General features: G+C 33.9%; 1 protein-coding gene across 1 annotated transcript; it reads right to left on the reverse strand.

Annotated features, from left to right (window-relative positions):
* Nucleotides 1-2,807: 2,807 nt before the first annotated feature.
* LOC110637174 (coatomer subunit delta) lies at nucleotides 2,808-9,637 on the reverse strand. Its single transcript, XM_021787149.2, has 12 exons — nucleotides 9,484-9,637; nucleotides 8,876-8,926; nucleotides 8,723-8,762; nucleotides 8,057-8,280; nucleotides 6,659-6,901; nucleotides 6,388-6,562; nucleotides 5,405-5,709; nucleotides 4,486-4,675; nucleotides 4,244-4,397; nucleotides 3,637-3,699; nucleotides 3,432-3,528; nucleotides 2,808-3,095 (listed from the first exon to the last, which is right to left on the reverse strand). The coding sequence occupies exons 2-12, from the start codon at nucleotides 8,876-8,878 to the stop codon at nucleotides 3,006-3,008; spliced, it is 1,584 nt and encodes a 527-aa protein (XP_021642841.2). The 5' UTR covers nucleotides 8,879-8,926; nucleotides 9,484-9,637; the 3' UTR covers nucleotides 2,808-3,005.
* Between the last annotated feature and the right edge of the window lie 4,395 nt (nucleotides 9,638-14,032).

Genomic DNA, 14,032 nt, shown 5'->3' on the forward strand with positions numbered 1-14,032 from the left:
AAGACAGCATATTCACCTAACCATCTATGAAAGGTTACATCTAAAGATGGATAACCATTTAATTTGGACACCTAATTTTCTATGAAAATTGAATGCATGATTTGTTAATAAACCATGATCAATATTTATAAACAACTCTCTCTCTCTCTCTCTCTCTCTCTCTCTCTCTCTCTCTCTCTTAACTTTACCTCAATTATTGAGGTTTCAGAGTACAATACCCACATACCAGTTCATTATAATCCACTTCATAAGTTCCTTTACAACTTTCACTTATATTTTTGTCTCTCCCTCCATGCCCATCTTTCCTTTGCTTTCTAAGAGCTCAAAATTATTCTAATTGATTATTATATTTATATTTATATTTAGTTTGAAAGAAATTACATAGTTTGAAATTTTATACATGCATGAAATTTTATCCATGCCTGCAGGCTTTAACACTGCCAACTGCCAACTTTGCAGACTCATCTTCTGATCATTTTCCTCATAACCTTCTTAGGAAGCAATTAAAATGCCAAGTAAGCCAACTAGATGGGATGATCTAACTGTTGTTAGGTGCAATCTCTTTGTTTCTGTTATGGGTCTTTGAGTCTTAATTAATACTAAATGAATATCAATCAAAATTTCACAGAGATCGGCCACATGAACATGAAAGCTTCTGACTAGAGTAAGTGTTGAAGCATGTGAATGGCTTCATTGTAAAGAACATAAGCTGAGATTAGTAGATTGGAGAAGGGGACAACTTGGGTAATGTGGATCACTTTCACTAAAGGACTTGTACTCGCTAAGGCCACACCAGTGGCCAACCCACATGAACAGGAATGGATTTTTGATTTTTGATATCCATGTATTATTATTATATTTAATTTAATGATATATATGCCCTCTCTAAAGTCTTCATGTCCACATGCATGTGGAAAGATGGTACAAAACATTACATTGCCATTCCTGACAAGGAGTAGGAGACATGCTACAAAGTTGCTTCACCCTCGGCCAATATGCCTCCATACGCTTAGCCACTAAAGGATCATACGATCCCATTCTCAAGATCTTATCAATCTGTGGGTAAATTCCTTTGTGGGTTCCATTTTATTATGAACTTGTCTCTTTCTTGCGTGGCATGATTTTATATATGCAGGATCACCTCTCCTTAGTATTAGAAAGTGACAATCTAATTTGGCTTTAATTTGCCATGATTTTAGGGTCATCAATTCAGCTTTCTCCTAACTAATCAAAGCCATCCTCAAGCATGAGCACTGTGAGATGGAAATTAATTATTCAACCAAATTAATCAGAAATATTAAAATTTTATTTTTGAGGTGCCTTACCCCTGAATTTCAATATTTAGATTATCGCTAACTCAAGAGAAGTCAATTAAATTCAATAGCCAAGCACCTATTTTAACACCAAGTTATGGGAGGATTTTTCTAGTGCATAGAATTGCAATGGAAGGTAATCAAATTTACTGAAGCAATTTGATTTCAGCGTAAGTTAAAAAAACAAAAATGTAAAATAAGTAATTCTTGAAATTCGTTAATTATTAATTCTTTTCTTCTTTTCATATTTATTTTTTAGAGGTGAGAGTTTTAATTTGTAGAGATAAAATTGTAATTTTTCTACTCAAATTTTAATAAATATATTGATACGAATTCAGGAGAATCACACTTCAAAGCTAGCTATTGAATCGGAAGAGCTCAAGTCCATATATACTTCACATAAAATTTTCACGCTTTGTATACAAGTTTTTTTTGCAATGAATTGTAACATATATGCTCAAATACCTAATGGGTTCATTTTATGCGTTAATTTTTTTACTGAATTTGTATCATCATGCTCTCTTTGAAGCAAAGAAGATGAGAAGAGAAGAGTGAGATCGCGCGTGAATTGAATGCAATTGTTTAGCATTTTCTTCTCCCCCCTCACCTTTTTTTTTTTTTTAAATCAGAATGTTGTATTATTGAAACCGGGTTCAACTTCGTTGTCTTGATTTACCCGATTCTGGTCTGCGAATTGGGTTGGACTGATCAGTTCTAAGGTTACTGCAGACCATCAATCACATCCAATTATCAAATCCCTAGAAAATAATATTTTGATTACATTCAATAATGTCTTCTTGATTACACCATAGGGGTTTTTTGTTTTTTCATATAAAAACATTCATAGCCAAACATGGGAATTATAATTATAATAAAAGAAAATTCGTGTCAAACATGTTTTTCAATTAAGAAGGCATTTGATACAACGTTAATTAAGGGTAATTTTTACTTTTATAATTTTTAACTTTTCATTTAATAGTTATTTACGAATTAAATATTAATTTTGAAATTTTTAAAAATTAAAATTTACAAAAATACCATTTAACTTTTTAACTTTTTAATTTTTATCAAACACATTCTAAAATAATATTTAATACTTTTCAACATAGGAATTAAAGGTGTTTTTCTGTTATCACATGATGGCTGTGTAACGTTATGACCAAGGAGACATTTTACCGTTGGATTGTAGATCCAATCCGTCTAGGTCTGAATAGTTAATTTTTTTAGGAGGGAGGGGGAGGAAGAGAAAAAGGGTTAAGGTAGGAAAAAGATATTAAATCCTGAAAACAAGTTATACCTTTGATTCGCGCACAAATTAAATCATTCTCAAACCATGGTGCTTTCTGCAACTACTGTTAATGGAAATCCTGTGTCTCAAAAATTCAAAATATTAAGACGTCCTCTTTGGGAGTTCATATATAGCTAACAATAATATCCTTTTCCCCCTATAAAGAAATTTCTCACGTACGCTAAAAACTAACGAGGCGTGCATGATTGCAAAACTGAAAAGAACTTTCAGCATAAGAATCCACAAAGAGATAACCCACCTAAGTACATACAACCAAAGTAATGTAGAAATGACCATAAAGCTATTAATGTGATACAAAAAGGGCCAGGTTCATACCAGTCAAAATCAATAATCACAATCAAAATCACAACATTGAGAAGGGATAAGGAAAGGACGAACATTGTTCAGACTACTTGGTAATTCTCTGTCACCAATTGCGTCCTTTGAGAAAACTTTGGAGGAGGTCCACCTCTCAGAGGCAGAACATTGGCAACCTACAAAAAGAACTCCAGATTTTACCATTAGAAATGTCAAAGATTCCAACGCCACAAAACACTAATTCTTTTGTTCTTTCTAAAATTACTTATATGTGAAAGGCGGGGTTTCATTTTGTAGTGATAAAATGACAATTTCTTTCAAGAAATATGCTCGGTAGTTAATTAATTTTATATGTGAATTTTATGAAACATCTATAAGGCCTATAAAAATTTTATGTTTTGATTTTCCAAATATACATTTAAAACTAAATATATTTACACAAGTATGAAGCAACCACATTATTCTTCATTAACAGGTTAGCGTGGGATCACAAAAGAAAAGGAAAAGCAAACCTTCAGCTCACTGTATGTGCTTGTGGCTGAAAACCTAACAGAAATAGGGAAGAATGCTGATGAATCTGCTGGAGGCACAACAAATTCCATTGATCCACTGCCAAGAAATAAAATAGCATATTATATCAAAAGCAAATGCTAGAGTACAAAGAGTATAAACATATCTAGTCTGAAAGAGAGAAGAACACTCCAACATTTTGCTGACCTGCGGTTAGAGTTATCAATTAGAAGAATGGACCATTCCAGGATGGAATTTCTCGAGTCATACCTGTAAACGTATTAAAGCCTTCTTTAACTGAAGCAATATGAGTTTTAAAAAAACAAAAAACTGAAACAATATGTAAAATTTAAAAAAGAGCAACTTCATAAAGGACTGATTTAAAATACATCAATAAAATTATAAAATCTTCACACATTATCATATCACATATTTTCCCCAATTTTTTACAAGTCTACCAAAAACCTCCCTCCTACAACTCATAACAGCAAGTGGCGAATTGCTTCCACCCTAGGACACCTTGCATCACCTCAATGTGAACAACATATCATATCACATACTTTATTGCACCCTTCACTTTACACTTCGAAAAGAGAGAAGGTGAAAGCATCAACTCTCTTTCAACAATCATCTCTTAGATCAACCTCCTACATTCCTTGATTTCAGACTACTTTTTAACAGGTGAAGTTAATAGGTAAAAAAAAATGAGGAAGCAAAAGTCACCATCTATAACATCTGCCCTAAACATGTAGAGATACAACGCATCCTAACTAAAATGCAAGACACCAAGCATAAATAAATTGACATTTCTAACCTCCATTCTCCATCAATCTGCCTAACACTTGGTGCCTCTCGAAGAGCTGGAAGAGGTACTGAGATCACGACATTTCGCAGATCAAACAAGGATGAAGCCTCATATTCAATGCTGACAAAAGTTTCATTTCCAGAAACAGAGGGCCAGCAGTTGACTGCAGGACAAATGGATTCAATCAATCATTAGTGCATGCAACAGCAACAATGTACCAGAAAAATAAGCTGCATGAGAACTTTACACACTTGTCAATGGCACCATTGACTCATCACCACTTTGCATTCTCCATTTCAGAAGACCAACACCTGCTGCATCACCAGTGGGGAAAGGTCTACTAGGATCCTTTAAGCCTAGAATATTTTCATTGGCAAATAATTCTTTGATCATATTGGGGTGTGTCTTGAAGAGGATGGCTGGATTTCCTCCAGTTTCAATCTGGAAACAAGACAAGAGCATAGTTCTATATCAATAAGAGATTAAGAGCTAGCATTACAGCTATCACAGCAAGTTCAATGATTAAAGACATAAATATGCTCAATCACTTAATGTTAATAATTTTGTATGGGCATTAAACATGCATCATTTGCATAAAAATAATCAATCTACTCAATGGCAGCTCATTCACAGAAAATTAAAACATGCTGCACCTAATATCATACATTGAATTATCAACAAGAAAAACAGCAAAAGGATCAACTCTCAGACTATATTTTCATCATATCTAAATTTAAAAAACCCGATTTAAAAAAAAAAAAGGAACTCCTAAATAGATGCCATTGACATCACTCAACAAGTATTGTATTCTTTCATCTACATTTCTAGTAAGACAAAAATATAATTAGCCAGAGAGGGAAAAAAACAGAATGTTTATTTACAAATAATGGAAAAATGGACAAATTACAGCAATTTTTAATGATGAAGAGTTGTAAAAGAATCTCCCTTGTGCAATCTAAAAATTATCGTAACGTATATTGACATGCCCCTCATTTACAAAACAATAAATATTCCTCAAAATCACCTAATATCAATATTTTTTTTGGTTCCTGGATCAGATGAAGGAGAAAACTTTAAATTACAGAACACCATGACTGTTACAAAGGAGAAAAAAACAATCATGCACATAAATAGAAAGAAGAGGAGAGAAGAGGGGATGAGAGAAATTACCTGAACTTGGATTAGCCCATCTTCTTGATTAAGAATCTGAAGTGACAACTGCCCTTGAACGTCAAAGTTATTCATTCCGCCATCTCTTCTTAAAGTCACATTGAGTTTCTCCTCAACGGTCAAAGTAATGGGATCAGTTGGTGGTGCAGCAGCAGATCTGGATTGACCTGCCTTTGGCTGCACTTCGTCAAGAATCACTTCACCTTCTGCTTTCAGTGATTCCAAAAATTGGTTTGTCCTCTGGGTTTTACCGAGCTTCATACCAAGACCTTTAGGGGGAGCAGTGGCAGATGATGGCTGACGACCTGGTCATAAATAAGAATAGTTCTCTTAAATGCATGTATATCAACTCCAGGTGATAGTTAGTATTGTTCTCTTGAAAGTACATAATAACTCCAACAGACATTTTACTAAGCTAATATTCACAAAAAGGGGAAGCAGCAGGGGAATTTGTAACTTGAGGAAGTTTAAATAATATCAGAAACAACAATGTAAAACAGGAAGGAGAGCAAGGAAATAGAAAGAAATGGAGAGAGAAAGCAAGGAGAAGGACAACAAGAGAGAAGGGAGAGACACGAAGAGAAAACAGAAGAAGGGCAAAATGAATCCAAGAATCTCTACGCCTCAGTGGGCATGGGCAATGAAAACCCAAAATTAAGCCCACAATTATGAAGCCCAATTACTTAGCAACTCACAAAATCAGATACCAAGGATAGAAAATTAATATGACTACAAGTATGAAACCTAAATTATTAAAACCATAAGTTAAACGAGAAAGCCCAAAATTTCTTTTAATAGACTTCCAAGGATATAAAACACATTTTGACTATTTTCAAAAATTTCACAAGTTATTTACAATTCATATTTATAGGCAATTCAGAAGAACTTTAATTATCTACCAAACATCAATATTAACCACGACTTATCAAAACTAGAAGCAGCTCGTACAGTTCCTTCAGAGACACTGAGACACAGGAACAAACCTTTAGATTTGCTGGAAAAGGAGTCAACATCAGTGGTCAATCCAAACCCAGAACCACTTCCAAAACCACCTTCACTGCTAGAAATGCTCATATCACTAAATTTACTCTCAATTCTTCCAGAACCCATTGACTGTAAGGACATAAATCCTCCTTTATCACCTTTATTCTTTTCAATCTGCAAAATGTGAGACATATTAATAGGTTGCCTTTTAGGACATAAATCTTATTTTCTTGGCTTATTATTTTCACTTGAGAAGCCTTAAACAGATACCTTGCTTTTGTCAATCTCACTAGCTTTGCGCTTCATGACATCCTTGGTTTCGTTGATCTTGCTTTGCAATACCAGCTTGTGCAGTTTCTCTTCATGACTCTCCATCTCACAGTACTGCTTAACCTGCGCAACAGTCACATTTTCCTTGTGTCCAAGGGAGATGACCTCATCAAACGCAAAAATCAACTCAAAAGCTGTCTTGCAAATGCCCTCTTCATCAAGAGACAAGGAGTATTCAGGCACCTAGAAACACTTAAGGAATCAACAAATTGTGTATGCATCATCAATTCTACAAAGTAAGTTAAACTTCAAACATTTAGAGTTTCATCACCAGAAAATGCCGCAAGCTCCAAATAAAACTAAGGGTAAATTACTATTTGGTCCCTGCATTTTAACGAAACTAACTACTTGGTCCCTGTAGTTTGAAAAATACACTATTTAGTCCTTGTATTTTGCCTCCGTTAAACTATTTAGTCCTTCTATCAATTTTTCTGTTAGTCAATACTTATCAAACTACTATTTAGTCTTTCTATTTTAGTGAAACTAATTAGTTAATCCCTATATTTTAGAAAAACACATTAGTTAGTCCCTATAATTTGACTCCGTTAACTATTTAGTCCCATAATTATTTTTTATACCTAAACTACCCTAATCCTCTCCCCCTTATTTATCTCTTATCTTCTCTTATTTCTATCTCTCCATGTTACTTCTCCTCTACGCTCACACCCTTCTCCTTCTCATTCTCTTTTTGTTTTCATTTGTTAATAAAAATGGTACAAATTGTCTATACAAAAAAATTAATCAGTTTACTTAAATTTGTAAATAATAAAGGAAAATTATTCTCCAATAGTAAAAATGTCCAAGGAATTGAAAATTTAAAAAAATATAAATTCAGATTTAGTTTTCACAGAGTAAAATTTTTATTTTTACCTAATAATATATTTTTCAAAATGCTATATTTTTCAAAATACATTAACCAACTAATTAGTTTCACTAAAATAGAAAGACTAAATAATAATGTTTTTGAAAAATATAGGGATTAACTAATTAGTTTTCTTAAAATAGAGGGACTAAATAGTAATTTGAATAGCATAAATAACTGAAAATTTGACGGAGGGACTAAATAGTTTAACGGAAGCAAAATATAGGGATTAAATAGTGTATTTTTCAAAATACAGGACTAAGTAGTTAGTTTTATTAAAATATAAGGACTAAATAGTAATTTTCCCTAAAACTAAAGGACATAAAACTGCGAGCTAGCAAGAGCGAAGACAAATGAAAGAAAAAGGGAGTAGCACGAAGTCAATTCCACTAATAAGCAGTCAAAAACATTGCTACAAGATCATAAAAGGCACACTTTAGTAACATAATTAAGCAACAAAGAGCAAAAGAGGATACAAGCTTGGAGAGCAGCCTCAGAGTCTCCAAATCTTCAAGAATGTTGCTCTGTTTATTTGTCACAAGTAGCAAGTACAAAGCCTCTATTGGCTGGTAAACATATCGCACATTCTCAGTCTCAACATATGTGTGCTGCTTTCCAGTTCCAATCAATTTAGGAAAGGCTGCAAGAAGACCTTCAATCCTCATACGCGACATGTCCACAAACTGCCTAGAAACGAGCACTGCAGTGTAGAAAAAACAAAAGTCAAGGCAAAGAATCTTGAAAATGTTTTGTTGCGCCAATTTGCTTACCATCAAACAAAACATAGGCACCTACAATACTAGACCAAGGTTGACTAATCCAAAATAACCAAATTTCAAGAAGAGAAAACAACTAATGTACAGGGGGAAAACCATTGAAAAAAAAAAATGAGGAACTGGAAATTAACATATACAGATTTAAAATAAAATTCCTAATATTAACCTTCTGAATGGAGATTAGTATTGAATAACTCAAGCATTTATCAAAACTATTGACCAACAAAATGGTGGTTTACAGATCTTATGCACATCAATTATTTCTATTATGGATAATGGAAACCTAGTTAAGGCATAGAAAAATAATGCAGAAACAAACATTTTAAGATAGGATGATAAGAAATAAGCCAAAAAGCAAAAACTCACCTTTCCCAGACTTGCTCACTACAGAAGCAGCAAGCACAACCTGTGTAGATTACAAAATAATGGACGGACAATAATAAGTATAGTTTACAAGATTAAACGGCGCTGTAAAGAATTTTAAATAATAATATAAGCAAAAGAATATAACAATTTTACCATTTTGATTAATCAGAGAAATAGACCACAGAAAAGCCCTGTTTACAGCAACTGGAAAACAAAAATTCAGTTACCATCACAGGAAAATTAAACAAAAAAAAAATATAGCAGTTCAATTTCAACTAATTTTAATTTCAAGCTGTTATTTCCCAAGGAAACAAACAACTCATTAGTTAAATATTAAACTAGAAAAGTCATCTGAAATATTGAGGAAGCCCCCGTCTCAGATCTATATATAATCTACTACCCATCAAACAGACATAAAGCAAACAGTTAATAGATCAGTTCGGTTGCTAAGAAAGTGAAGAAAATGAAAAAGACGAAGAATGAAATTGAGATCAGGATTGCAATGACCAATGCGCACTCTTTCGCCTATATCTATACGTATAAAACAATGAGTTGTTCGTACAACTACCAGAAAGATTGGAGGATTCAGTGAAATATTTGAAAATGGGTGAGATTTCAGTGCCTATGGAGAGTGACCAGAGAATCACATAAAGCAAAGTGTGAAGGATGGATCTAATCTAAAAGACAGAAACATTAAAACGATTGAAATAGAATTTTGAAGACAGAGATGGAATTGAGAAAGATCTGAATTGCTCACTCACCTGGATCTAGTTGCTGGCAATGGTATCCTCGAAGCAAGAAGAAGAGAGGTCGATCGTGAATGGATCTATTCGAAGAAGGAAATGGTATTGGGTTTTTTATATGATCCAACCGCCACTTCTTCAATGGGCTCAAAAATGATGAAAATTTTGTTGGCCGTATCGGAGCCCCAACCCCTGTCTATTTAAGTGCCAACAATATTTTAATAAAATTAACATATTAAGCCTTAAACATGTAGTTCAATATATGTAAAATAATAACAAGTTGTATCACGTCAAATGCTAGCCTTATGTACTCCGTTGTATAAATTTATTACATTTTTTTATTCAATTAAGGTAAATTATATATCAAAATTAAAACCATATAAAATAAAAACAAAACAATTATTAATTAAATTATTTTTAAAAATTATATATTTAGTATTTTTGATGTAGTGAATAATAATTAAGTACATATTAATTTGTAGTTCACTAATTTCCACGGATTTTTCTTTTTTTTTTTTACTTTCTATTAATAAATTATTTTTTTTTATTTTACTGAAACTAAATTACATATTTAAATTAACATGAGATTTTCTAAAGTGTTTTTACCATTTTTTTTTCAAACCAAAGCTTTTTCAATTTTTACTTTTTAATTAAAATATAAGTGATTATTAACTTATGAATTAACCTTTTTTTTAGTTCAATTACTGTTGAAAATGAGATTACTAATTCAACAACTTAATTGAGCCTTTGCCATTTTCTCTCTTGCTAGTTTTATTAATTATATTCCTTACACTTTTTATTATGGGTGTATAGTTTTAAATCAATTCAAAATTTGTTTATGAATTGAAATCAAATCGAAATTTTAACACGATTCTGATTCAATTCTTTATTATTTGAATTTTAGTTCGGTTCTTTATTATTTTGATTCTGATGTAGTTTTCAGTTCTTCAATTTCTATTCAATTCGGTATGATTTTGATTCAATTTCGACTTTTAAAATAATTTTATATAATTACTTTTTTAAAAAAAATTATATTTAAATTAATATTTAAGTTTTGAATTTGAATTATTAATAAATAATATATCATATAATATATTTTTTAGTTATTTTTAAATATATAATATTTTAACTATAAAGTATATATATAGTTTAGGATTAAATATATTATATTATATATAATATAATATACATTTTAATTATTTATTAATTATATAATACTTAATTGTAAGATATCAAAAAAAAAAAAAATATATATATATATATATATATATATATATATATATATATAATATGATAAAATTTTTAAAATTAAGAATTATAAAATAATTTAATGTATTTATAACTAATATTATTAAAAAATTAAAAATAAAATATAATATCATATTATATTTAGTTCATAATTAAATATACATATATAAATATATATAATTATATTAAAAATATATAATACATCTTAAAAAGATAGAAAAATATGTGTATAAATTTAGTTTTCAATTTAATTTTGGTTCAATTTTGATTAGATTATTAATGTAACACCCCAAAATTTTAAATTTTATTATTTTATGAGTATTATTGATATTTTAATTTTATTTAAATTTTAAGAAATTATTTGAGATTTTTCGGATTTTAAAAATCGGGTTCGATTTTCCGAAAATATAAACTTTGATGATTTTTAAAAATTTATTTAAAGACCACGTGGCAAAACTAAAAATATATTTGGAGTCTACGAATTTTTCTGAGTTTCCTGAAATTTTTTCGGAATTTTTGGACCTCGTTTTCTGTCCCGAGGCAAGTAAAAATTTAAAATTTTGTATCCTGAATCGAACCGGCCGAATCGGACCGGCCTTTTCTTTTTCTTCCTTCTTCCTCCCTGAGCGTCCCGACCCCTCTCCCTTTCTCTCTCTTTTTCTCTCTCCTCTCTCCTCCCTTTGCCGCGCCGCCAACTACCCTGCCACCCCAGCTAGCCGGCGCGCCGCCTCACCACTCTCCCACGGCCGGCCGCCGCCTGGAACGCCGAAAAACGACTCCTGAAGCGACGCGTACGCGCGCGCGACCATTCGTCTTCCCGGCTAAAATCCGTCCGATCGGCCACTAATCGGACCGGGTCTTGTGTCTAAACTCATCTACTCGTCGAGAGCTTTCCATAGACACTAAGAACACCGAAATCCATCGAGCGGTTTGTCCAATTTTTGCCCGGGAAGTTTTAGCCCATTTTGATTTTTGGGCTAGATTTCTCACAAACCGTAAATCCCATGAGAAAACCGAGAGTACCAGAGCGCTCCACTCGTCGAGAGCTTCGCGGCGACATAAATTTTGAATTTTTCCGACACCGTTTTTCGATGGGTCCCACGGAACTTCGCAGTGTTTTTCCGAGCATTAAATGAGCTTAAAAAATTCCGTAAAATTTATGTACTAACCCCCGTGTTGTGGGCTTCATGTAGGTATCCTCAATTCGAGGAAATTCGACAGTTATTCGGGTCTGTGAATTTCCGGCCAGACAGACCCGTTACCGGAAAAGTCTCCGAATTGGACCGAGGTTTTAGCTTCCCCCCCATTGTCAGACGTTCCGGGCGCGTCCCTGAAGTCGGAATCGGCAAAGGTAAACCCGAACCTTATTTTTTTGTAATTTTTTAGTGCTTAAATAGGATTAAAAATCCATAAAATATTCGTGGTAACTCAGAAAATTATGATTCTTTTTGCAATAGCCTAGTAATATTGCTAAGGACCGCGGGGCAAAGTTTTAGAATTTTTAGAGCTTGTTTGGGTAGTTTTTGCAAAAATGATCAATTATAAGGACTAAATTGAAATTTTACATATTGTGATGGATGACTGATTTGATGGGCCCAGGAGGGGCTGTGTGATGTGATTGAATTGTGGATATATGAGTTGCGAATATAGAAGTGTATTTTGAGCCCTTTTACAGGTTAGGTAGGTCCTAAGTATAGGGGAGACTCTGCCAGATTTTCGACACGACTTAGGACGTATTTGGTCTTTTCTTGATTTGTATTGAGTCATTTGTATTAAATAATTGTAATGTAATTGTCAGGTGAGCCGGGACAGCCTTCTTCCTCCGCCCAACCGCCACATTTCACTCTACAGGGTGCATTAGTTTTAGATAGTTATAGAGATTATGGTTAAAATTGATATTTTACTCTCTGAGTCGAACGCTCATTTCTGTTCAATATTTTTTCAGGCTACAAGAGGATTTTATTGTGGTTAACCTGCTTTTCTCCTTCGCAGGTTGTTTATCAATATTTGTGTAATTTTATTTACTCCTAGAATTTCCGCATGTGTTAGAAATATTAATTGATTCGGGTCTGTAATATAAATTGTTATGTGGACCTGTAAAATTACTATATGCATGTTTGATGGACTGGATGAGGGAGCTGAGCTCCCATTTATCTTTATGTTGATATGAGTATGTGGAGGGTGAGCTGAGCTCCCCAATTGATGATATATTTTGTTTACAGGTCGGGTGAGTCAAAAACTCCATGTTGAAAGGTCCACTTTATGGCCGGACTCCGTCCGGTTGATTTCTTGATATTGGGCCCAAATGGGCCTTAGAGTTGGGTTAGTGAATAGTTAGGCTTACTACGGGCCTCGAGGGCTTTAGGCTGGCCCAGGTCCTAGTGCCGGTTCGGCCCATAGGTTGGGTCGTGACAAATGTGGTATCAGAGCTTAGGCTCCAGATTCTTAGGGAATGTTCATCTAAAGTGTTGGGAAGAGTCTACTAGGAGTCACATGCTAAAAAAATAGGGTCCACATTCGTCTTGCATTGTCATCTTTGCTTCTAGTTTCTGCTTCATATATTGTGTGTAAATATGAGTATATAGAGCTGTGTAATGAGTAATTTTAAATTTTGTGGGCTAATGCTGCTAAATTTCAGGAAAATGCGTAGAAGCAGGAGAGCTGCCATTGCACCAGAACCAGATGTGCCTGACGAGGTGTCAGCACAGGATGAGGCGCCTGCCCCGAGGAGGCGGGGTAGGAGGTCTAGAGCTGCTCAAGTAGAAGAGCAGCTGCCAACAGTTCAGGATCAGTCTTTCATGGCACAGGGTCCCATGGACCGCATGGCAGCTACTCTAGCTGGGTTGCAGAGAACCATCGACATGATGGCACAGTATATGGTCCACCCTCCACAGCAGCAACAGTCCGCCGCACCAAGAGGGGAACCTTACAAACAGATCATAAATTTCATGAAGTTGGTGCCTGGTACTTATGATGTGTCAGACGATGCATATCGGTTTTTGGGTTCCTGCAGACAGGCAGGAATAGAATTGCAGTTGACTGATAGAAGACTTATAGAGTGTATGCAGCATGTCATGGGGCCTATGCCTAGACAATGGATGAATGACTACATATTACCTCAGATGGAGGGTTTGTCGTGGACTCAGTTTGTGGAACTGTTCATCAATTGGTTTGTGCCAGAAAGCTTTAGGGATCAAAAGCAGTGGGCCTTTGAGGCCTTAAGACAGAATGGCAGGTCTGTAGATGAGTATGCTACAGAATTTCTGGTGTTGAGCAGGTATGCCCCTACAGCAGTATCTACAAAAACTATGAAGGTGAA

The sequence above is a fragment of the Hevea brasiliensis genome, chromosome 16, assembly GCF_030052815.1.
Source record: "Hevea brasiliensis isolate MT/VB/25A 57/8 chromosome 16, ASM3005281v1, whole genome shotgun sequence".
Classification (NCBI taxonomy): Eukaryota; Viridiplantae; Streptophyta; class Magnoliopsida; order Malpighiales; family Euphorbiaceae; genus Hevea; species Hevea brasiliensis.

What these genes read in the sequence shown, in the direction of transcription:
- LOC110637174 (XM_021787149.2), bottom strand. An exon ending in CAGATTGATGGAGAATGGAG is followed by an intron (nt 3,700 to 4,243) that starts GTTAGAAATGTC and finishes ATACGTTTACAG; the next exon opens with GTATGACTCGAGAAATTCCA. An exon ending in ATTGATAACTCTAACCGCAG is followed by an intron (nt 3,529 to 3,636) that starts GTCAGCAAAATG and finishes ATTTCTTGGCAG; the next exon opens with TGGATCAATGGAATTTGTTG.